At 35.0% G+C, this 24,640-nt stretch overlaps 1 protein-coding gene across 4 annotated transcripts in view; it reads right to left on the reverse strand.

Moving 5' to 3' along the window:
* The window catches only part of LOC137408207 (protein shank-like), a 123,406-nt gene that overhangs the window by 17,549 nt on the left and 81,217 nt on the right, over positions 1-24,640 (reverse strand). For all 4 annotated transcript variants that reach the window (XM_068094616.1, XM_068094615.1, XM_068094618.1 and 1 more), the window contains exons 13-17: positions 23,185-23,269; positions 13,121-13,194; positions 4,542-4,675; positions 2,228-2,417; positions 1,020-1,112 (exon numbers count right to left, since the gene is read on the reverse strand). In XM_068094616.1, coding sequence (XP_067950717.1) covers positions 1,020-1,112; positions 2,228-2,417; positions 4,542-4,675; positions 13,121-13,194; positions 23,185-23,269 — 576 coding nt within the window. The remainder of the gene's footprint in view (positions 1-1,019; positions 1,113-2,227; positions 2,418-4,541; positions 4,676-13,120; positions 13,195-23,184; positions 23,270-24,640) is intronic.

Genomic DNA, 24,640 nt, shown 5'->3' on the forward strand with positions numbered 1-24,640 from the left:
CATACCTAAACCTACCAAGACATACCACAAAATGCCGAGATGTATTCAGACATACTCAGACATACCCAGATGTACCCAGACGTACTCATACACAGTCACATTCGGTCTGTCATATGCATATGTATCAAAACCAACATTATGATTGATATGTTACTGTTATTGCTATTGTTATTACTAGTAGAATGCATCACCAAAGGAAGGTAAAAAGAGAATTCTTTAAAGTTTCTATCACACTGCTAGAAGAATAAACTAGCAACACGTACTTACAAAGTAAAAACTTGATGCAAGGCAACAGGCACTAAACAACATTATAAACTCTGTTAACTTCGTCTCTCTGGTTCGTATGGTGTCTGATCGCGGCCATTCAGAAACCTCGTAACCTCAACCTTAGAATTATTACATCTCGCTTGAGATGTTCATGATCTCAGGTCGAGAACTCGTGAACTTTAAGAAAGAACAATGTCTACGCGATGTCGGGTAGATGTGTCGCGTATTCTCGGCCCGAGATTAAGAACATCTCGGGCGAGATGTAATAATTCTCAGGTTGAGATTACGAGGTTTCTAAATGACTGCGACCAGCCACCATAGGTGCGAGTAGTAAAAAAAGCAAATGACAAGTGATTTGAGATCTACAGGTGTCATATCAGTAAAGTGCGCCATTCTGAGGCTCTGACGGATTGCGAAGGCTACTCAGCGAGGCAACTTGTAGAAACCATACGTCAATAGATCAAGCCGTAATCATCCAACAGATATTTCAAATGAAAACCGTAAAAGTATCTATGATGTTCTATAGAAAGATCAGTTGAGTATTTCTGCGTGGTTTCTTTCTTAATCTACCAGAGTTCGGTTAAATTATTTGAAAAACCTTGAACTACTAATAAAATGCCATTTAAAATTCTTTTCAAGCCGATACCATGACTGAGCAGTTTTCAGGCAACAAAAATAACCAATGAAGATATTTATAAACTCTACGCTGAACAAATGCTCAAACCTCACTAAATAGGATATCTTATACTCACCAATGGCTGATTTTTCATCGTCTTTCGATGTTCCATTTGGTGTGTCGGGGATAGATTTACGATTGAGAACTGCTGAGGAACTGCCTTGCTGGGCTAAAAATACAGACCACCTATGATGATAATAGCTACATATAGCAAACTCCATTATTTAGGAGTTGTGCACCTACTTTAATTGTAAAATAGCAAATAATAACATCCAATTAGTTTACTTTAATTGAAAAACAAATAATGACACCTGCTTAGTGCACTTTTTGTTGATGTCAGCATTGCATTAGACAAGGCCAAATTTAGTAAAATGCTTTAAAAAATACAATTTTCCTCCAAGTAATAAAAAATCTAGCGCAATACATTAAACACTTTTTGCTATCAGAGTTAGAAACATATACATAATACATTTTATTCCAATGAAAGGCAGCTCAGTTGGAAATAATGAGTGATGAGTTTACCAAAGATACCCATGTCCTCTGCAATATTTTATTCCCAGTATTTTTATGTAATATAATCTGATTTGAACAATTACAATTTCTATACGTTGATTGGGTCAATTTACTTTATAGTTGTAAAGTAAACACCTGATCAAACAACTTCTGCTGTTAATATTGTGTGATATCAAAGCCGTATGCAGAAAGCTGACTTTTATTTTGGGTACTTACTGAAATAAAAGTATTTTAACCTTTTGAGATTAGTTTCACTATTATTTGCACAAATTTTAATTTAGAATCAAGTTCTAAAAATTAGTTAAATGACCTATTTAAAATAAAGCTCTATTTATACATGACAAAAATACTTATACAAGAGTAAAATAACTCAACAGTGACATCTTCATTTGTAGCTTACTGACATCTTCGCTTGACGCTGTCTTCTTTGAGAAGTATAAAAATGGTTTAACTCTAATTTATGGTGACTGCATTAAAAGAGAGAATTGTATTTAAATTTAAAAGTTGAAGTTATTGGAGCATTTTAATTGCTATATTTTTGCTGCTAATTATTTTTTGTATCCACACAGAAAGCATTGCCTACCTGCTATTTTTACCTGCATGCCTACCTGCTATTTTGTAAATGATTTTAAAACTTCATTTCAATTTTAATCTAGAAATTCATCAGCAAAAACAAAAACCTGCAACACAACAATGCCTCTTTTCAAAACTAAATATTCCCGATTTTCACAAACAGAGAAGACAACTCCTAAAAACATATAGTTAAGTCACCTTCTTCCTTTTGGATCTTTCGGTGAGGAAGAGTTGCGGAACCATTCATTAAGCCATTAGAGAGATGGCTTCCTCCATTTTCATGTGTAACTACAGCCCTGACTACCTTCATAGCAAGGACATCCCCTGCCTTCTTGATTACCTGCACTGTCTGTTCATGGCTTGCATGAACAACGTTCACCCCGTCGATCTATAAAAGAGTAGCAAGGAATGCAGCCAAGCTAGAGCTGCAAAACATTATCGTGTCAGCAGCTTCAAGCCCACTCCGTGTTATTGTTTTGTTGGGTCAGATGGCGCACTAGTATTAACAGCCACTCCTCTTCAGGTTCACGGAGAGAGAGAGTTTGACTCTATCTTAATCCCATTAACTAGCCATTGTCTAGCACTAAAATTAGGTCAACCTCATGAGAGAGTAATCTTTGTAAAGCGTAGTTGCAATATTTGCTGTCAGTTTATGGCTCATTTCAAAATCGATCTTTTTCAATAAAACCCACAGCATCTCAATTTATGCTGTAATGAATACCAAAGTGATAACTGCAATCTGTCAAGCAAACCCAGTGTCAAGGTCAATACCAGCATCAGATGTGTCTTAGAATTGCCAGCCATATTTATCATTTTGCGCCGTTATAGGTTGACCTTTTTAAATGAGCAATTAGATCGAACTAATTTTTGTTTATCTTCACTAGCATTACATTAGTTCATGGCTATATTTTAATCAAATATTCATAGTATCAACTTTTTGCCGATCTCATATGTCATGGACAGTAACACAATAACCCTGTAAGCTTGCCAATAACTGATATTACTTTCATATGAGTGCATAATGAAACAGAAGTTAAGTGAAGCCATGAAGCGCTAATAGGTTTAAACAATGGTTTGCCAATCAAAACTATTCTGTCACAATTTTAACAATATTTTTTATTGACGTTCATGAGAGCATCTGCTGAGGTAATATCTGTGTGGATCTCGAAGCCGGAGATACACTCCTGAGAGAAGGGAATTTTGTGCGTCAAGTAAGTATGCCGTAGCAAACTCAATAACACAAAAAAAATGCAGAGCCTCCTCAAGTGTATGTCAAAATACTTTCATCTGTATTTTGCCATCACCCCGTTATTTCACCACCTTCACCGCTCTAGGTATTTACGCAGTGCTCTCAAAAAGATCTGTTATACCAAGAACTAGCAATGAGAAGTGGCTATATTCAATATAGAGCCATAGTAGTCATACGCGGTACAACACAAATATACATACTCATGAATAAACAAGAGATACAAAAGGTTTCTGACCGGCTGAATCACTGGTAGTGTAACTAAGTAACTTCAGTGATATTGTGAGCTCCTTCATTCATTGCTAGTTTTCTTATGCATTTTAGTAAGTATGTCGAAACAGCAATTTAAATCAGTTTTACAAAATTTTACTATTTTACCATTTCTACTTTTAAAAGTAAAAGTAGAAATAATGATGAAATTTAAAAACAAAACTTAAAAATAGTAAACAAGTATATATAAATTAGGTCAATTCAAACCAAATGCGGGTTGGGGCTAGTTGAATTGAGTATTCGTCTCATTCCCTCTGCGACTAACCCTGCATGTTTTACACAACTCTAAGAATGTTAACAACCAGCTAAGGTAAAATAATATGATTAGGCAATAGATCCAACTTCCTGCAAGCATTCTATAGAACTACTGTCAATGTCTAATATTTGGCAGGTAATTTCCAGTTTATTTAAGTTATTACTAAACACTAAGCTCTCTTTCAACATTAAAAACAAAATAATTGCAACAAATTGATTAAAAAACCTTTTTTGAGAGTAGTGACAGCTCCACTAGCATAATTACAATAATCCCTTAATCTCTGCAGTTAATTGGGACCAATGATCCACTCGCTATAAATTAAAATCCGTAAAATACAAACTGGTGAGCCCATATCTACTTAAGTCACTTTTATATCATTCATAGGCATTTTTCTGTTTTCCTTAGATTTATTAGACAATGTTGAAAGTTGAGAGTGTTTACGAGGCATGATGAAGCATGTCACAAGCACTTTGCACTTTACAAAACATAACAAAAAAACCAGTGATTTACGGCAAATGCTACCACAGTATTGCTCATAGAAGAATCTCATAAGGCCAGGGTATGAAATAGATTTATTTATTTAATATATTTTCATTTATGTTTAGTTTTTTAATCTTCTAATGAACATTTTAACCTCCAGAAGTACTGAAGCCAGAAAGCTGAATCACAGAGAAGGATTACTATAAACCTTTTACGTGTGAGTAGAAAGTCTACAGGAAGCTATGACGCTCATCACATACCTCGAGTATGAAATCACCAGCACGTAATCCTGCTTTGTCAGAAACGCTGCCCTTCTCCACGCTGTCTAAATACTGAAGAGCGGGCATTTTTTCTGATGGAACAAACTGTACGTCCAGTTTTTTCAGTTGCTCAGCTGACAAAAGGAGACAAATCATAACTACTTCAAAAATTCAACAAGCTGCCAGCTTTTCATGAAGATCTGTCGGTATAATTTCATGCTGCACAAAGCAAGCAAAATAATATAATGTACAATAATAATGTATATTTATTATTTTTGTATGATATAATTTGAAAAACATTACTATTTGAAATGACACTATTGCCAATAAAGTAATAAATATATATATATATACAATAAATATAACATATTATGCTAAAACTGGCTTTGGAATGCTTTAAGCCGTTGAAACAATGATCATTACCTGAAATTTCTTAAAAAGAAACATGTAACCAAATTTTTTTAGCTGGTGTATTATTCAATAGTAAAAATAAAACTATAAATACAGTGGACCCCTGCCATAACCCTATACAGTGAAGCCCCGCCATGTCCCTATACAGTGGAGCTCCGCCATGTCCCTATACAGTGGAGCTCCGTCATGTCCCTATACAGTGGAGCTACGCCATGTCCCTATACAGTGGAGCCCCGCCATGTCCCTATACAGTGCAACCCTGCCATACGACATTAATTCGTTCTGGCAATGGGATTGTAAGGCAAAACTCTCGTATAGAGGGGTATACAAACCCATAGTGATTATGTAATGCAAACACCCGTTAATAAAAAACATCAACATTTTTTTATACGTACTGTACTATACATATTAAAAATTAGTAACGAAATAGTATATTAACCTTAGTAACTATAGTTAACTATTTAGTGGTTATGATCCACAATAAAATGTAACTTTACTAATCAAACATCATTTTCTTACTTCCCCCTTTAACATTATTATCAATCTCAGGAACCACGGTTAACAAATTAAAGTTATATAATTATATATATAACAAATTGAAGTTTATAGTAGATATTATATTAAACACTATAATGCTTAATAAATTTGATATCGCTTCACTCAGACAAGGACAAGCTTTTACGGCGCACGAAGAATGCTGAATCGAAAGAGAAAGAAAGCATCGCATTTCTTTCAGGTGTTGTGGGAGGAATTTCGGCTAACAGCATATCAACATCCTTGTTATTCCGACAGATTCAGCACACCGATCGCGGATTTTGAATTTTGAGAGGCATTTTTGTTGATGTTGTATGGCTAAGACAATGCCATTATGAGGGGCCAGAAAAACTTTGTGTTCCACATTGTAAAGGGAAAAAAAGCGTAAGACATGAACCCCGTAACCCTGGGTCCATCTGTACTTGCATAATAATTGCGTACTATATTGAGCGAACAACTCCATACTTTATTTTTGCTGCGAATATAAGTGCTTTCTACAGCAAAGGCACAATGTTACATAAAACATTAGCACAGTATTAAAATTTTAATAAAATAGGCCAAGCTGTCATATAAAATTTGAAAAAGTATATTTTTTGAATATTTTTACGCGCCGGGCGACTAGTTAGCGAGATAATACAAGAGGATAAATAACTGAAGCGAATTGTAGAAGTTAAATTTAATTGAAGAAAATGTACCATCTTACGGAGTCAATTATTCTCAAAAGTTCTGTAAAATATTGAACCAACTAATGCAAATTTTAGTCTCGTAGACTAAATAATCATTTGACCTATATTTGACCTGTATTTGACCTGTATTTGACCTATATTTGACCTGTATTTGACCTGTATTTGACCTATATTTGACCTGTATTTGACCTGTATTTGACCTATATTTGACCTGTATTTGACCTGTATTTGACCTATATTTGACCTGTATTTGGCCTGTATTTGACCTATATTTGACCTGTATTTGACCTGTATTTGAACTATATTTGACCTGTATTTGACCTGTATTTGACCTAGGCGCTTTATTTACAAAAGGCTTTGCTTAGTATGATGATTTAATAGTTTCAAATTTTGCTGTTTAACTGTTGCACGCCAAAAACATCAATACCGTTCAAGTCAGCTGACACTTTTTGTCCTGTCACTGTATCAGGAAGGTTCTATTGTATATTAACCCTTTCGCAGGCGAATTTTCAGGACTATATCAGACCCCCTGAGCGAATTAATTTACCAAAAAAGCAATTTCTTTTAAAAAGTTTATACACTCTTTTGTATGTTATTATGTGCGTAAATCTATGTATAAACGTGTATATGTATACATGTATGCGTCCATATGTATATATGGATCAACTAAATATATCTACTAAATCTGAAAAGTCACAGTCAGCTGTGATTCTCTCAGTAATGCTGGTACTAGTACTTGCTGTATTAGAATAATCTCGTGGAGTTCCCTTAGAGATCGCCATGGCGATAAACTAAATTCAAACTCTCGAAGCTTTCAGTAAATAGAGGCTAAAGCAGAACCAAGAAGAAAAAACTTGCAAAATTATTTAGAACAATTTTCTTTGCAAATTTTATTTATTTATCACTGCTTAAAACAACTTTAGAGGCTAACCGAAGCCAATATATCGTAGCTTGCTATTGGTCAGAAAGGTAAACAACAAACAGCATTTAGCTAACCACAAACCGCAATAAAAAAATGTTACTGTGGCGACAAAAATGTCGCTCTGCCCATTTGCGATAGTATTGCAAAGCGACAAAAATGTCGCCTTGCCCGTAAAAGGGTTAAAGTCATTACAAATCGAATGAAAGTTTTCATTTCTATGCTCAATCAAAAACTGTAGGTTCAAAGAGAACCCATAATATATAATTTATAAAAAGATTTATAAAATTAAATGCAACCTTCAAATAAAAATATTGAAAAGACTCTCATAAAAGTTCAAATTCAAATCTGATGACTAAAATTGCTTTTATTGACGGGAAGGTTTGATTGACTGGAATATGACCAAAGCCGTCTTTTCTGCTCAATTAAATATCAGCGTAAGCAACCATTTTGTTTTCGATTGTGAAGTGGTCTACATTTGCAATGTACATAGTTCATTTTATAAATGTACTAGCTGTGCCACCCGGCGTTGCCCGTGTAATAGAAGAGTACTTGGACAGAAGATTGATTTGTATTTAACATATAACAACATTTGCCATCCTAACTTTCAAACTTCATATCATGAGAAAAGTTTTTTGTCTTATAAACAATGAGAAGTAGTGAGAGTTTTGCTATTAGCCAGTTTAATAATGTGAGCGAACAGCTTATTGGGACGTTATTCTATGACCCGCGTGATACATAAAGCAGTTAGGTATTGCTCTGGTATAGTGACTTATATTGGCAGGTTAGCAATTTGACTTCCGTAGTCCGGTGGGCTAGGCGCAAGACTAGTGAGGTCCGAGGGTCTAGGTCCGAGATCGAATCCTCTTCGGTACGGAATATTTATTCCAAGATTTTAAGATCTATGGACGGATTTCCGACACACGAACACACGGACTTTGAGAAATATATATATAGATTTATTTCACCTAGGAGTACATATTGTATTCTTTATAGATGTATTTATTTCACCTAAGACTACATATTGTATTCTTTATAGATGTAGTTATTTCACCTAGGAGTACATATTGTATTCTTTATAGACGAATTTATTTCACTTAGGAGTACATATTGTATTCTTTATAGATGTATTTATTTCACCTAGAAGTACATATTGTATTTTTTATAGATGTATTTATTTCAACTAAGAGTACACACTGTATCCTTTATATATGTACTTAGTTCACCTAGGAGTACATATTGTATTCTTCATAAATGCACTTGGTTCACCTAGGAGTAGAGGTTGTATCCTTCATATATGTGCTTGATACACCTAGGAGAACATATTGTATCCTCTATATATGTACTTGATACACCTAGGAGTAGGCCTACATATTGTATCCTTTATATATGTACTTAGAAAACCTAGGAGTACACATTGTATTCTTAATAGATGTACTTGGTTCACCTAGGAGTAGAGGTTGTATCCTTCATATATGTGCTTGATACACCTAGGAGAACATATTGTATCCTCTATATATGTACTTGATACACCTAGGAGTAGGCCTACATATTGTATCCTTTATATATGTACTTAGAAAACCTAGGAGTACACATTGTATTCTTAATAGATGTACTTGGTTCACCTAGGAGTAGAGGTTGTATCCTTCATATATGTGCTTGATACACCTAGAAAGCTGAATGCGCTGGTGAATTAAGCTTAAGACTCTTCAGGTGAAACTGAGAGACAACTTGTCATGCCTGCATCTTGCCAAGATTTCAGTTCTCGTTACTCTTGTCCTTTATTGACTACGCCCAATCCCAACCAGCATTGCCAAATCTTGACAGGTTTTCCTTTTAATTTTTGGCCAGTCGCCAATAACTTACCATCTACTAAAAATCAACGCTGCAAAAACTTTCTGAGATGTGACAGTTGTATAGGATTACACAGAGCAAAAGAACACTTTGAGATGTTTCAGAAAGCTTGGATTATTCATCACAAACCAAATCCATGGTTAACTGCCCTTTGTTTACAGGATATCACAAGATACATGTACTTGCCAACAATAACCTTGGCCTAGTGCCAGCCAGCCCTTTCAGTATGTGGCAGTAGTTGGTTGAACCAGTTAAGCATATTTTTACTGCAGCAGATGACATGGTCTCACTGCATAGCTGTCACACTTCTTTAGCGTGTACAAGTATATATATCATGAAATTTTTAACCAGCTGTGCTAACATAACCCCATAACATTTCTCTTATAAACATGTATGTTAAAACGTATCTTTTGAGTATTTTAATGCTTTTTATTTAATGCTATGTATAAAATTTAACAATGTAACGTTTCAACTATGATTGCGTCCAAATGGTCAAGTATCAACCCATCAAAATGCTATGATGTGGAGAGCAGGCTTAACTCAACCATCTTTGTTATAAAGATCTAAAAAAACTACCTCAAAATACGCTTGACTAAAATAGATTTGATTCAGTAGAAATGTAAATCGTAGGCATATAGTTATGACTGCGTTTCTGATTTTGTCTTATCCTTGGCTTAGTAGTAGATATAACTACTACTTCAACTTAGAAAAGTATTATTGTAACCTGATACTACAAAGGTCCTCTTTACCACTGGTATGTTTTAGTCCAAACTAATTATAGCAACAATTCAAAGCGGATAGACTTAAACAAGTTTGTTATGAGTGGTGATGACGAAACTCCTATCTATTGTGCGGTTTAAGCTGATAAACAGTGTTGACTGCAACTGTATGGGTTGATTTGCATATCCATCACTAGTGGGTCAAGGATACTCATTCTCTCACCCTTTTAGCATTGTTTAACAAGAAAACCACAGAGCTACAACTGCGGCAATGTTATAATCCTATCATGAGTCAACAATGAAATAAACAAAACAACAAACTGCGTCTAGTCACCATTGGGAAAACAACTGAAAACTTACTCTGAGCTAACAGTAATTATTGTACCTTCCCTTCCTAAATTTAAGTTGAGAGATGATTAGGTATGTTACACCCATTGTAACGGCGAGCGAAGTTTCCTTCAACCCCCAAGCAATGCTTTCCAAACTTACACAACTTGTCTCATTTGCATTGTTTGTGGAAGTTCATACCGGCAAGGCGTAAATGCCACCGTATGTAGGGCAGTCTACTACCATTTATTATATCAAATTGTGTCTGCTGTGTTTGAAATCTGCTGATTAAGGAGAAAGGATGAAATTCAAAAAATTTAGTTAGGCTAACTAAATTGATAAAAAAATCGTCAAGCTAACTTTGCTGAGTACGTTAATATAACCAACTAGATATGATAACATACCCTACTGCTTGTGATAACATACCCTACTGTATATGGTAACATACCCTACTGCATATGGTAACATACCCTACTGCATATGGTAACATACCTATTCCAAGTGATAACATACATTACTGTGCGTAGTAACACACCTTACGGTGTAGCTTATGGTAGGCTATTTTTGCAAATCTGTTCTGTTTCAAGTATTCTGTAACTCAGGGAATTTTTGCATGTTTTCTTGGCAAATATTGCTAATCTAGCAAGCAGGTAAGTGTGCACTTACTACTAAAATGAGAAACATGTTTGATCTGCTTCGTTCAAGTTGTTAGGTAGCACTTGTGCTCACTTAGAATGAGTTTCTCTCAGGATATAAACTCTGGCATATTAGATGCCCACATTTACCATAGAAATCTTGGTAGATGCAGTGAGAGGCGAAGCTAGTAGTCATTTAAAATTTTGATGATAAGCCTTTTACATTCTGCTGACTAGACTAGCAGTTTGAAAAATCTATAGCTTAGTTCATTTTAATTGGCTATCGGAAAATTGAATACACCATCAGAGATATTGAGTGTGTTGCTGCTATTTCCTGTAAACGACAGTACTTTAATATTTGAATAAAAGATCATTTTGCATATTACGAACAAAAGAAAATGGATTCAGTAATAATTGTGCTGTGCACTGATTGGTTGTTTCGAGGGACTCCCTCTCTTGAACTGTTCAGCACTATATTCTTTAACATTTTTGGTGGTTATTCAGTACATGCTAGGTAATTCTTATTGGTTTCAACTTTTTCGCTACTAAATAATTTTTTTTACCGTGAAATTAGTACAGATTCGATAAAAATGAATATTTAACAAGGCGCATATAAAAAATCAGCCGAGGTTCATTGAGGTCCATTCTACAATTAGTAAAACTTCTGTAGCTATAGTCTGACACAACTGGTCATTGCTAAGAAAAAAATTGTGATAAAAACATAAGTTTTTGCAAAGCGAAGCAAAGCTCTGAATTATATGAATACATTTTTTTGGCTAATGCATGCAGATTTAGTGTGCTCTCGGGTTACGATGACCCTGTTATACAATTTTTCACCTTATGATGCAGAACACGCTGACTTTTCGCCCTTTTCATACAAAATATTTTTTGCCATACGAAATCAACAACAATGTTTCTCAAAATTCAAATTTGGCAGTTGGTGTGCTGATTACGACCGAATAGCAAATATGACAATGCGCTATTGGTCGAAATCCTTCTAACAACGAAAGAGATACGATGCTCGATCTTACTTAGTCTGGTGTTATTCATAATTAGTTATTATGGAAACGAAATTCGAAACAGACAGGTGATAAAATTTTAGTGATGAAAAAGTTCTGTAAAATAGTTAAAAATGCATGTATATACTGCCACTTTTCTTTAACTATGTGTTTAGTAAACTAAACTCATTTAAGGTAAAATCAACATTTATGTTATACGTCTTCCTCGAAAGTAAGAACTTTTGCAATATGTACTGAACATATTACATTGTAATGGTACATTTTATTGCAGATCATAACCACGAAATACACTAAAGTTACTGTAGATAACTATAGTTACTAAGGTTAACATATTATTTTATTACTAATTTTTAACACATACGGGTACGTGTATAAAACTGATGTTTTTTACTGAGGAGGGGGGTAGGGGTATTGGGGAAGGGTGTTTGCATAAGATAATTACAATGGGTTTCTATACCTCTCCTACGATGGCCGACACTAGAGCAAATTAAAATTCCATGGTGAGGGTCTACTGTAATTGTTTACTTTTGTCTATGCACAGATACGATAGGCTAATTAATTAACTACTCACTAATTAGAAACATTTTGTACAAAGTCTGCTATAAAGCCGCACCATGCAGCTCTGGATCATAAGCAAATGTTGTGCTAAGATGCAACACCAGGCTCGTCGTACGCAAAGAGTTAAAAAGTCAAAATTCAAGTTATAAACATCGAAAAGTGATGGCACTGATCTAATAACACCGCCATTTTAAAAGTCATCACTTGGATCAAAGCAAGCAGGTTATTATACCAAAAGTACGAACACTACATTTTCTCACCACTTAGATGAGTATGTGCAACCAACTATTAAAATGGCTGACTACTCATTCATACAAATCTACTAGTTATAAAGCTAAGAGCCATTTTACTGTCAGTCTTGGAACTAGACAGTTGGTTACAGGCAGCTTGATATCCAGCAGCAAAAACAGGAACCTGCAGTGTTGACTCTTAGCTATGCCTGGTCTCTCACAGAGTGTCAGTTTGTAATTGTTTGTTTAACAAGTTTCTATGTTCAGAGAAGCCAAGTTAGCAATTACGTATACAAACATATTGGTAAAACCCAGTCACTTCAAATGAAACCTTAAAAAGTTTTAGTTGAACTTGCTGATTCTCAGAGTCACCCCGAACTTGACTAAAAACAACCAAATGAGTGGAAACTTTGGCGGTAATTACATGTATCACTATGTTTCCATGATTCTGAAAATGATTCCGAAAAAGCAGTGTCTGACAGCAGATGAGAATTTATAACCAGACACCTGTGTAATCCGCAGCAGAAACCTGAGGCGTGCACCAATGTAGCAGACTTCTTTTTGAAGATTGTTGAATCTCTCTCCATAAAAACTACCAAAGTAGTTATTGTAACATTAAGGAAATATAAAATTCCACAAACTTATTGAAAACTTCTCAAATCAAACAGAAAGTAAGGCTTGACTCACCTTTGGCTCCTCGTAATACAAATCCATATCCCTTTTTGGTTCGCGCCAGCACCACAGTACGTACCCCCTCGCCTCTACAAAGATCAACAGATGCATATCTCTCACCAACATCCTCCAACTGATAGCCCTCACTCGTCATCCACTGACTGACTTTAGACCTATCCGCCCTGTTTAGTCGCGCTACACCAGGTACCAAAACATCAGGTATTTGAAACTGAATATATTTTTCCATATTCCTTCTTTTCTCCAGAGCAGCGGTCATGTCCGTCGTGTTATCAGTAGCTCGTTGTTTGTATTCTAACATCCAATCAATTGATAATTGTAGGAGTACTTGGAAGCGATGCGCATGATGATGACAATAATAGTCGGAACTATGTTTAGATTGTACACAACGAGAGCTAAGTTGGAACTAAGTAAGCAAGAACAGAGAGAGGAGCCTCATTAGATATTCATGACTCCACAACTAGAAATATGGGATACTCCTTCCTGGCGACGGAGGTGTTGCAATCAACCTTTTCCTCATCAATGCGCTATTGTTTATTCGTTAAAAGATTAAAATATGAAACCAATGAATCGCCTCGTATCATGGATCATAAAAACTGCCGCATTTGTAGGCATTCAAACCCACAAATCAATTTTAAGACGTATCACGTTCTGTCATATATGAATCAAGCATTAGGACTGATACAAACTGAATCATCATGGCTAGTACACTCAGTTAACTTAACTAGTTTAGCCCGAGATGTTTGTACTGACTACATCATAGTAGCAATATAAATCCACTTGCCCAGCCATAATTAGAGAGCCAATCTCGAACATATTAGCCTATGTCAAGGAACACAAGTGGGTAAATTAATTTATCTTCATTTTGCAATCAAGAAATGGCTTACTCAATTAAAATATACTGGATTCTGTGAACAGACTTTGCTATTCCAGTTCTATTGCTTTTCTCCTTGTAATTGTAACTCATATACGCTTAGTACAGAAGCGCTTTCAAAGGTAAGACAATTTCACACAATTCCAACACACCCTTGAGGTCGCTAGTCCTACTAACCATCACAGCTCGGCTGCTTAATGTATGACACAACGTAGGACACAACGTATGACAGAACGTAAAGATAAGAGCCGGTACTATCACTCCTCTAAGGAATGTAATACTTTGCATTGGTAATTATTGAGTGATCTCACTTTGTTTCTAGACAACAGGTGTGAGGTTTGACATCTTAAACTTTCTTTTCATTGTTTTTCTCACTTCTGGTGCTTTAATAAAATGCACAAAATAAAAAAGCTGTACAGTAACCCTCCCCTAGTGCTATAATACTAAAAATTGTGAGAGTTTGTGAAGCAGTTTATTCTGGTAAAAGAGACTTTCTCTTTACTGTAACTGCTGCCTGAGCAGCACCATTTTATGTCTGGCAGCCTGCTCCTGGCACATATACATGTATAATCACTTCAGCATACAAGTTTCTAAAATACAACGTAATATTGACCCAGTATTGAAGCTACGCCCAATCAATACAATATATGTTTAAAATTTTTTCGGAATAATGTAGTTTTACAAGTAAAATTAAAGAGACTGATGACAATATAAAAACATCAAAAAATGTAGAAAAAATATAAAAATGTTAGCTTAAACATAATTTAAAGTAAGTCAGAGTAAGTGTCATCACATCTACTTCCAAACCTACATATCGCCGAGCCTACACTTCTGTAGATGTCTTCAAAGTAAAACAATATAATCCCTTATTTTATCGTTTATTGTTTTATTACTTTAGTTTTTTATAAAATCTAGTTTTTTAAACTTTTTTGGACAACATAATTGACTATAATATTAATACTATTTGTAAATTACCTGCAGTAGTTATTAAGAAGGTATCATAGGTTTTTGAGTTGAGGAATCAATTAAACAAATGACAGTGTATTCTTATGAGAATACTTGCTTTAATATAAAAAGGATTTGACATATGAAGCATATCATTACATCTCACCACATAATTGATGTATCAGCACACTATTGATATTTCAGCATACCATTGGTATCTCAACATACCATTGATATCTCAACATGCCATTGATATCTCACTATAAAATTGATAAGAGAACTATTCACCTCTAACAGCCATCTTTATAATGGGTGTTTAAAGAATGCTTATATTCACTTCAATTAATAGATAAAATAAATCATTAACTTAATGAAAAACCATAACGACTTCTTCCAAAAGTGTATTGGGAGGACGATTACCAGTCTTAAGCTTTATCCAAGAGACTATAGTTGAGTTTATCTCACAAAGCCGTTGTAAAAAATCCGCTTCGCTTAACTTCAATTATAAGATAAGGCTGGAGTATTTGTTTAGGCAGAACGTTGGTAAATATTTTGCAAGATTCGAACAAACACTGCTATAAAGACATGATTTTAGATAGGGTTTAAACCCTACTTTATGTAGATGAAATTAATTTTAATTGTTATTTCTATATTATAGGCTACATAAAATAATTATGCATTTGGAGCAAATACTCATTATTGAAAATATTTAATTAGGTGTTATTTTGGCTTCTTTAGTAACAACAAACAACTGAATTTGTAAAATAACAATTCTAACTATTTGTGCAGAACATCGTCATACACTCAGGGTTGGACAACTCCTTTCCTGAGATCTAAAAAAGATGGAGCAACCTTTACTATTAATGCTAACGAGGTACTTAGTCTCTGGACAGCCTTATTTACATGCTTGTTCAAGTCTACAAAAACATTGATGGTTTTACTAGAATGGGTGGGATATATTTTATATGTAAATTTTTGTTACAGAAGGCCGCAGGATTGGTGACCACAGCTCTCACTATGCAGGCTGGAGGTAATAACCCATCATCTCTTCATTTCCTCAAATATTTCTCCTGTCAAGTGCTACTTCAACCGTGTGTGGTCACTTGTTGAGGCAGTAATCAGCATGAAGGTCACTATAAGGTCACTATTTGTTCTACTATAAAAGCTGACTTTGCTTCAGCACGACTTCAAATTTTTTGGGAGTTTTTCAGAATTTTTGGTGAAAGAAAGAGGTGGGCATGCTCTGGTACGTGGTACATGGTACATGCTCTGTTCTTTCTGTCTCATGGTCTAATTTACTCAGAACGAAATTTACCGATGTATATTTGTAAACTTGGAATTATCTTCTCAATGCTGCTGATGTAACACGTGACTGACACGATAATTATTCTATGGCTATTGTTCAATCGATAATGTTATTATTATTGTACCGATGATATTATTATATCGATAATATTGATAATATTCCACGAGGGAATCCAATAAAGATTTTTTAGCATGTACAAAATGTATTTGTTATAGCACAAGTGTTTGATTATCGTAGTCTACAAACTATTTATAGATTTCGGGCTATGACTTTAAACGATATATTGCTATGCATTCAGTTATTGAGTGGAATGTGTATTAGTTTATACACCCCAATCAAGGCACAAAACTATCGTCAATTCTCTTAAAATTTGAGAGATTCGCAATAAGAACTGGGATGTATCATATGGACCCCAATCATGTAACCCTATAAAATCTCATAATTGGGGTCATAAACCTAGTTTAAAAATGTTGAAAGTTCTTTTAAACTGGAAGCATAGGTAGCAAAACAACCACGCAAAATTGCTCACATCCTAGCAAAAAAATTATTGACATTAAAGCAGATTTTCTCTTTTGTACTCTCAAAGCTATTCACCATCATAAACTACTGTGAATAGACTAGGTGACGTCTACTCGTCTTTGATGAAAAAAGGTGGGCGGCGAAAATTTGATTTGTTGCATATTTAACTCTGATTTCAATTGACCAATAAAATCACAGTATTAGAATCACAGATTTTAAGACGCATTCAAATTCCATGATGTAGATATATTAGCAATACAAACAATTTCTTTTGTGGCAAATCAATAAATTTGTGTACATAATCTCCATATTTACGCTTGGGCATTAGCAGTCTTTTTATGCTGAAACAATTATCAACAGAATTACATTACAGTTCAGTGTTACCTCTCTGACTAAGTTAATGTGTAGTAATAGAGAATAGAAGAATTCTTTAATGAAAGTAAATATATATAATTTGTTATTATAGCAAAATTTTCACCTTCAGAACATCTCCGACTACCCTGCAATCTGTGCATTGCTCAGCAATCTGATTTAATGAATATGTAATCTAACATTCAATCATTATTTCATGTTCAAGGTTTATAGCAGACATGGCAGGCATTATTAATAGACATAAATTTGTTTTTCAGTAGGCTATATGTATATATAAACAATTGCTTCTTATCTTTGTAATAAGTCAATGAACTAATCAGGAAGTCATCTACAAGGAACTTTAGTAATGCTTTAGTTATTGTAGCCACATTCAGGGAGCCAAAAATGGATCTAAGGCTCAACAGCAGAAAAATATTTTGGTTCACTTATTGAAATCTGGCCAGCATTTCTTCCAAGTATTAATAAGACCTACTCCCAAACCACTGTGTGAAATTTTAACTTTTCACCTCTATAAGGAGCCGCGATAGATTTTGCTGTTGTAGGAAAGCTTGCATTATAGGAAAGTTTATGCTTGTTTTTATGCTATAGAAAAATGCCTACTTTGAAGTAGCCTACTTTGAATGCTAAGATGCATTAAAGCCTTTGAACTAACAAATCAAAAATTGTGACTTTTTTTAAAACCCTAGCGGCATTGGTCAACAAGGTTATAACCAAAGTTTATACAAGTCCACAGGAGCATGACACCTTCTGCCAAATGACCTGAGCTAGAGCATAACATAGGAGATGCAAGAAGCGCAGGACAAAAGCGGCTGAATGGTACCAAGTTTACTGTGGAGGGGAGAAGTATGAGCTGGCATTTCCTTGGTATGCAAAGTATTGCAAGGAAATGAGTCTATTGATTGCATGTAGCACTTTGCTACTTCAAACACTCACAATGCACACCAACTACTGATCGGGCTAATTAGTACCCTAGCCAACTCATGCCCAGCTACTGCAACTTGTCCAAACACTCTGAGACTGCACTACTTACCGTCGTTTTGGTGCGATGTTTTTTCCCTCTTCCGCTAACCAATCTGAGTAGAGTGAATCAACAGTCGTCACGGTTTTGTTTCCACTCGGTATGTTGTCTGCCGATATTGTGGAAGATTTTTTCTTCTTAGAAAACATTTTCGAGATTCTAAAGGGAATGCTAAACCGTTCGTTAAAGCTGTCACTACGAGATGGCCGACTTTGAGATTTTGTCTCCGAATTCAATCCCGACAATGATTGGGTTTCATTCATGCAGTCTTCCGCGTCATTAGATGACGGCGTTGATGGGGTGTCTACATCAATCTCTAAATCCAATGAGTGAGATCTTGGCTTCGGTTGGCGTTGCGGGAGAGCAAGTCGAGGCAAACTTGAATAGTCAACCTTTAGTTCGCTGTCATGCGAAACCCTCACTTCAACTACCGGCAGCACCTCTAAAGGAGGTTTGCTTTGTATCGATGAAGAGGCACTGTCTTTGACGCGAGTGCTAGAAAAGGATTTCCTCAATGGTGGACACGTGTCCAATACTTTTGGATTAACAACTCTAACAGACGAAAAATGCCGTAGACCTTTGCGTGTATCCTCCGAATGCTTTCTTTGGATGAGAGTCACGCCAGCCGTTTTTTCAATATTTTCCGTGAGTCCCAGTGTTGAGCTGCTATTGATCTCTTCGGTTGGACGCAAACTAAAATGCTTTAGCTGGTTAAACTGATCTTGAGAAGTGCTATTTACTCCACTCACCACTGGACAACTAAAGGCAGGTAAGCTATCAGCTAGAGCCTGATAAGATGCAGACAATTGAGAGCTAGAGTGAGACGAGGGAATGCTACTTAATTCTCCATCTGTAGCTGATATGCCTATCAAATGACTGTCAGATGACTCAGCGGTCAGCACATTGAGGCAGGTGTCTGTGCCGCCAGCTAAAGTGCATGATAAGCCTGATTCATCTCCCACCGCCACACCAGTTACATTATCTGATGCACCAGGCATGTTCCCAAAGGTAGAAGGGGGAGGAACTACACACATACCTTTGGGGTGATTTTCACTAGTCGCATCGCTGTCAAATATTTCTTCATCATCTGAAATGGAACTCGTTACAGCAACTACTTCTACTGGATTCGATTTTGCTTCATTTTTCGAGCACGAAGTGTCTTGTTGGAATTTTGAAGTATTCAATAAAATTGCATTTTTATCTAAGTAGTCACAATCTTTAGTAAGCTGATAAGATTTACTCAATGCATATTTTGGCATGGTTTCAAATTTGAGTTGTACAGGACTCACACTTAACATGCTAAAGGAATTGTCTGACCTTGCGCTTGAGCTAGTAGGTAGTACTCTCTCCTCTCCATCGGTGAAGACAACAGAGTCGATGCTAGAATCTGTTTTATCTAACAACCTGGAGATAAGTGCGTCATCTTGTCCACTTGAAGCATTCAAGGTGGTGTCAGATGCATTCCTTGCATTAATAGATATTAAAGGCATTGTATATGAAGGCAAATCCCTCAAGATTCCAGAATTGGCCCCTAGATGTGGTTGTGATGGAAAGTCTATCGAAAAATCGATCAAATCCCTAGCAGTGTGACTCGAGTTACAATTGGTGAGGATACTCTCGTCTGGTTTTTCAGGAGACAATGGCTCAGTATCACTAAACGAGGCGAAATTAGTTGAAGAAAGCCCGAGTAAGTCTATGTTATGTGTCGTAGGAGGCTCTGGAAGCCTGCCTATCCAAATCTCTCCGTAGTCACTGTGCAATGATTTTGGAGAAGTTAATGAAAGTCTAGTACCAATCTCTAAAGTCTGTTTCTGCTCTGTCCCTGCTGCAGTATTAAATGACTGGCGAGAGAACTGATTACCTGTATGGTAATTACAGGGCTTATCGCCTGCATTACCATTTTCATCTAGTTGCACCAGCTGGCCGGATACCATCTCCACACCACTCGCGCCACTTTCAACATTCAGGATGTCAGACGATGAGCTCATCGACCCGCTTGTGTTACCAACTAATGCCGCTCTATTATACGCCATTCTCTCTGCCAGTTGCCTTGCTTCGGCCTTATCTACCTCGATTCTCGCTACTAAGCTCTGCTTATTTCTACTTTTGGAACTCCGCGGTAAAGATAGCGAGTCTCTCTCTTGTTTGGTGTGTCCATTGAAGTTTGAGCCAGTCGTCACGAGCGAAACTTTCCTTCCTTCCGTCGCTAATTCTTTGTGGCTTCTACACTTTCCGATAGCAGACGATTCTCCATCTCTTTTTAAAATAGGCTTCAATGGCAGTTCAAAGTCTCTCTTTTTCTCACTCAAACTGCTTCGACGAAGGCTGTTGTGATGTGTGATGGCTTTATTCACCTCTGTTGACTTAGTAGATTTCACCTCGTAACTCTTCTTATCAGTCTTCCGACGACCCATCGAGGTCAGCGATTTGCTTCGCTTACGCGATCCTTCTGTCGTTTCACGCCTGCTTCTATTATCTCTCGAGCCTTGTCTCTCTTCTCGACATCTTCTCAAATTATCATCATAGCTGTTAATAATAGTCCTTGTGGTGCTAAGCTTCTTCTCGCTGCTGTGTGCTGAGCGGGATAAGCGTTCTCTGCTGACTATTTGCTCTGTATCATTACCAGCTAAACGTTTGGGCTTTTGTTTGCCCATGTCAATGCACTGCGGAGCTATGCGAATTTTACATTAGCACCACACTATAATGTAACATTCTGGCAAAGCGCCTCTATTGCACTGCGAGCGGCAGCACTCAAAATGATCATCTACAGAAAGGTATTGAGGCAGCGGGTTATTCAGGAGTTCACACGGCTTAAGGAGCTAACGCACCACGTGTGACAACATTGAATAAATAGCCACCTGCTCTCGCGAACACAGCGACCTAATCCAGCGGTTAACCTCTATAGCTCTGTCCATTCATCAGATGGATAGTGTTGTGATTAATGCATAAGGCAACCCCAACCATTGTTCCATCTTTTCACTAACTGTTTACTTTCCTAATAATCACCACTAAAAGCTTTATTTTGAAAACTAATTTGTGCTAAGGGTAATAATTACCTATTTCTTTTATACTAAGTGGTCATTAGCACAGCCTTTCTCGCACAGGTGGGATAACTCCTGCCAAAATATGCTTTATATAAGCTTTCATACCGCTAGAGCTTTGCACAAAGCATTTCTGCTCATCTGGTTATTATATTCTAATTTTATGCATAAGCATGTAGCAAATGACCTACCAGCTGAAAATAAGCAAAAAACAATGTTTTGTGTTATATTATACAAACTCTATACATGTAAAAATATTCATTCTAATAATAATTAAAAAAAGATACATTTCTCTATTTTCAAATGTGCTGAATAATTTACAATACGGATGCATGATTTGTTTTTAATGTTTTTTGCATGATCTTTCATAGCGATCCGTGAAAGATCATGCAAAAAGGTCATCTTTTCAATCAGCGACTGCTCAGCTATGTGACCAAACTAAAATAGGGTTTCAAACAGTTTCAACAAGCTCAGCTTCATTATCGGGAATTTAAAAAAAGTTTTGGAAAACTAACATTTCATGTTATCTTTAACTACTTAAGTAATTAGATGCTAACAAACCAGAATTTTATCCTTTCTGTTATACATTTTATAGTGTAACATTGAGCTCCATGCTAACAGCCTATAATTGGATATCTTAAATTAGTGAGATCCTGGGCTATTTCATTTTAGAAACTTTGTTATAGTTGCTGATATAAACAGCTCGACTAAAGCCAGAAGCTCACTCTTACATACAAACAAAGCTTGAAGTTCTGTTATAAGAAAAATTAGACATGAGAGCACAACTCCTAAACTTCCAAAAATTACACAGGATAATGAAACTCTTGGTGCACTATAATCGACAATCTGGTGGCTCAAAACTTATATAACATTTTCAAAATAATTACATCTGCTGAAAAAACTCAAAAAGCCAGTCCGTGCAAGATAAATGTTTAGATTAATTACTACAACATTAATTAATTAATTAGATTAATTAATTACTACAAGTTTTAGGTGTGCACCTTTCTGGTTCACCAGCTAAAACACAAAAACATACACTCCAGTAATCTATCCCTCCAATCCATGCTCTTCATAGTAACAATTAATATTTCATATCTAATACATAACACGGCGTCTTTCTTATCAAATGCTCTTCTACTAAAACTAGCTAAGCACTTCTGACTCAGTACACTAGACCCTTGCAATATTATAATATTATATTTTATATAATATTATAATATATAACATATATACTGTTATATATATTTTATATTATAATTTATTTATTATAATATATATATAAATGTATATACAATAAATATAATATTTATTATATATATTATAATATATATTATATATAATATATTTTATATTATAATTTATTTATTATAATGTATATAAATGTATATACAATAAATATAATATTTATTATATATATTATAATATATATTATATATAATATATTTTATATTATAATTTATTTATTATAATGTATATAAATGTATATACAATAAATATAATATTTATTATATATATTATAATATATAATATATATATTATATATAATATATATCTTCTATATATATGTAATGTATATGTAATATATAATATTTATTATTATATATTGTAGTATGTATTATATATGATATATATAATATAATTTTCTATGTAATATTATATATGATATAATACTATATACAATATTATATATAATATTATAGTATTCTACCATTAATCAATGGAGATATACTCCTCATTCAAAAGCCTTGGAATGGCGTCATTAAACTTCCTAATTATGAAAATTTCCATTTCCTGTCATATTTGTCAATACAGCATCATACTTTGTTAATCCAAGGCAAGTCTATCAGCTTTGAACAAACTGTCAACGAAAAGCTGCAGAAGTACGAAAAGCTGCAGAAGTACTTTACTTCCTCCATAGGTAGCTGCGACCATTTTTATTAGTGGTATAACAATTGCCCATATATACAATGTAATTGGAGAACTTACCGGGGCATGTCTTGTGAAAACACACTATTGTACGCTTGCTGTCTTTCTATAGCTCTCTCCTCTACCATACTCTTACTGCGAGAGCCTAAAATAAAAACACGGAATTCTGTCTTTTGCGTCCAACAATGGCTATGGCGACACGCAGCTTCTCAGTTTGCAAGCTTAGAGTCGTATGCAAAGCTCTCCAAATCTTATACAAATAGTTATGACAAGTGCTGACTCAGTGAGCGGCATTGTTCTACATTTTGTTCTTAGATGAAAAACAATACGCTATAAATAGAATTGTTTTATTATTGTTTCAACAAAAACTGTTATTTCTAGATTGTATCAAAACAATAAAATTTGATTTATAATGACATCAGCTTCAAACAAACATTTATGTTATAATTAATATAATATATTGTGTTATAACATTATAATATAATATTGTATATTAATTATATAATATTATATACATTAATATATATTATGTTATAAACATAATTATTTCAAGTTTATAATATTTTGCTGTCGCTGATTTTTAAATGTTCAAGTGCAGAGAGAGATAACATTAGACAAGTTTATAAAATATAATAAACAAAACAAAATAAGATATTTTCACAATGTGCCAGAGTTGTGGATCTCAAATAATGTATCCCATAGAAGTTGTCTTCCCACTTATAACAACATAATTCCCATACAAATCTCCCTAACTTCAACCCTCCGTCTGCATATGTATAACAGATCTAAACTCTGGTCTTTTAAGATGACCTTACACAAAATTTTAGTAGATTTTATCGGAATGTATCGATATTTTTCTATCACTCACGATTGTCTTTGATGTTAGAGATGATCTGACTGCCAGGATGTTTCAAGATTAAAATCAACAAGACTTGATCACGGCTAAAGCGTTCAGAAAAAAATACGTGTGATATGTTGCCACTAATAATTTGTTGTCGTTGCAATAGTAGACATCTGCTATTGCGTTCGAGTTGCAACGTTCAAATTGCATCTATATTTTGGCAAATTTTCGCTTGATCTGAGTTTTAATCGCGATCAAGTTTTTAATCTTGAAACATACTAGCACTTAGATTACCTCAAACATAAAAACTTTATTAGTACTTTTGAAGGTATTTTGCATTTTGAGCGTTTTTAACCGCGATCAAGTTTTATCGATTTTAATCTTGAAACATCCTGACAGTCAGATCACCTCAAGCATACAAAAAATTGCCAATGATTGAAAAATGCTGATACTTTCTGATAAAATCTACTGAGACTTTGTGTGCGTTCTTCTTTAAAATACTTCAACTTTAAAAGTACTTTTTCTTTACACACAGTTTTATTGTACACAACATTCCTGAGCATTACAACTTTGATCCATTTGAAAAACAATAACATTTTGCGTGTCCTTTTTACCTATGTAGGTCAAAGAAAACACCCAACAAGTATAAACAGAAATCATCACAAGTTAAGACCA

Source organism: Watersipora subatra, chromosome 11 (assembly GCF_963576615.1).
Source record: "Watersipora subatra chromosome 11, tzWatSuba1.1, whole genome shotgun sequence".
NCBI classification, from domain to species: domain Eukaryota; kingdom Metazoa; phylum Bryozoa; class Gymnolaemata; order Cheilostomatida; family Watersiporidae; genus Watersipora; species Watersipora subatra.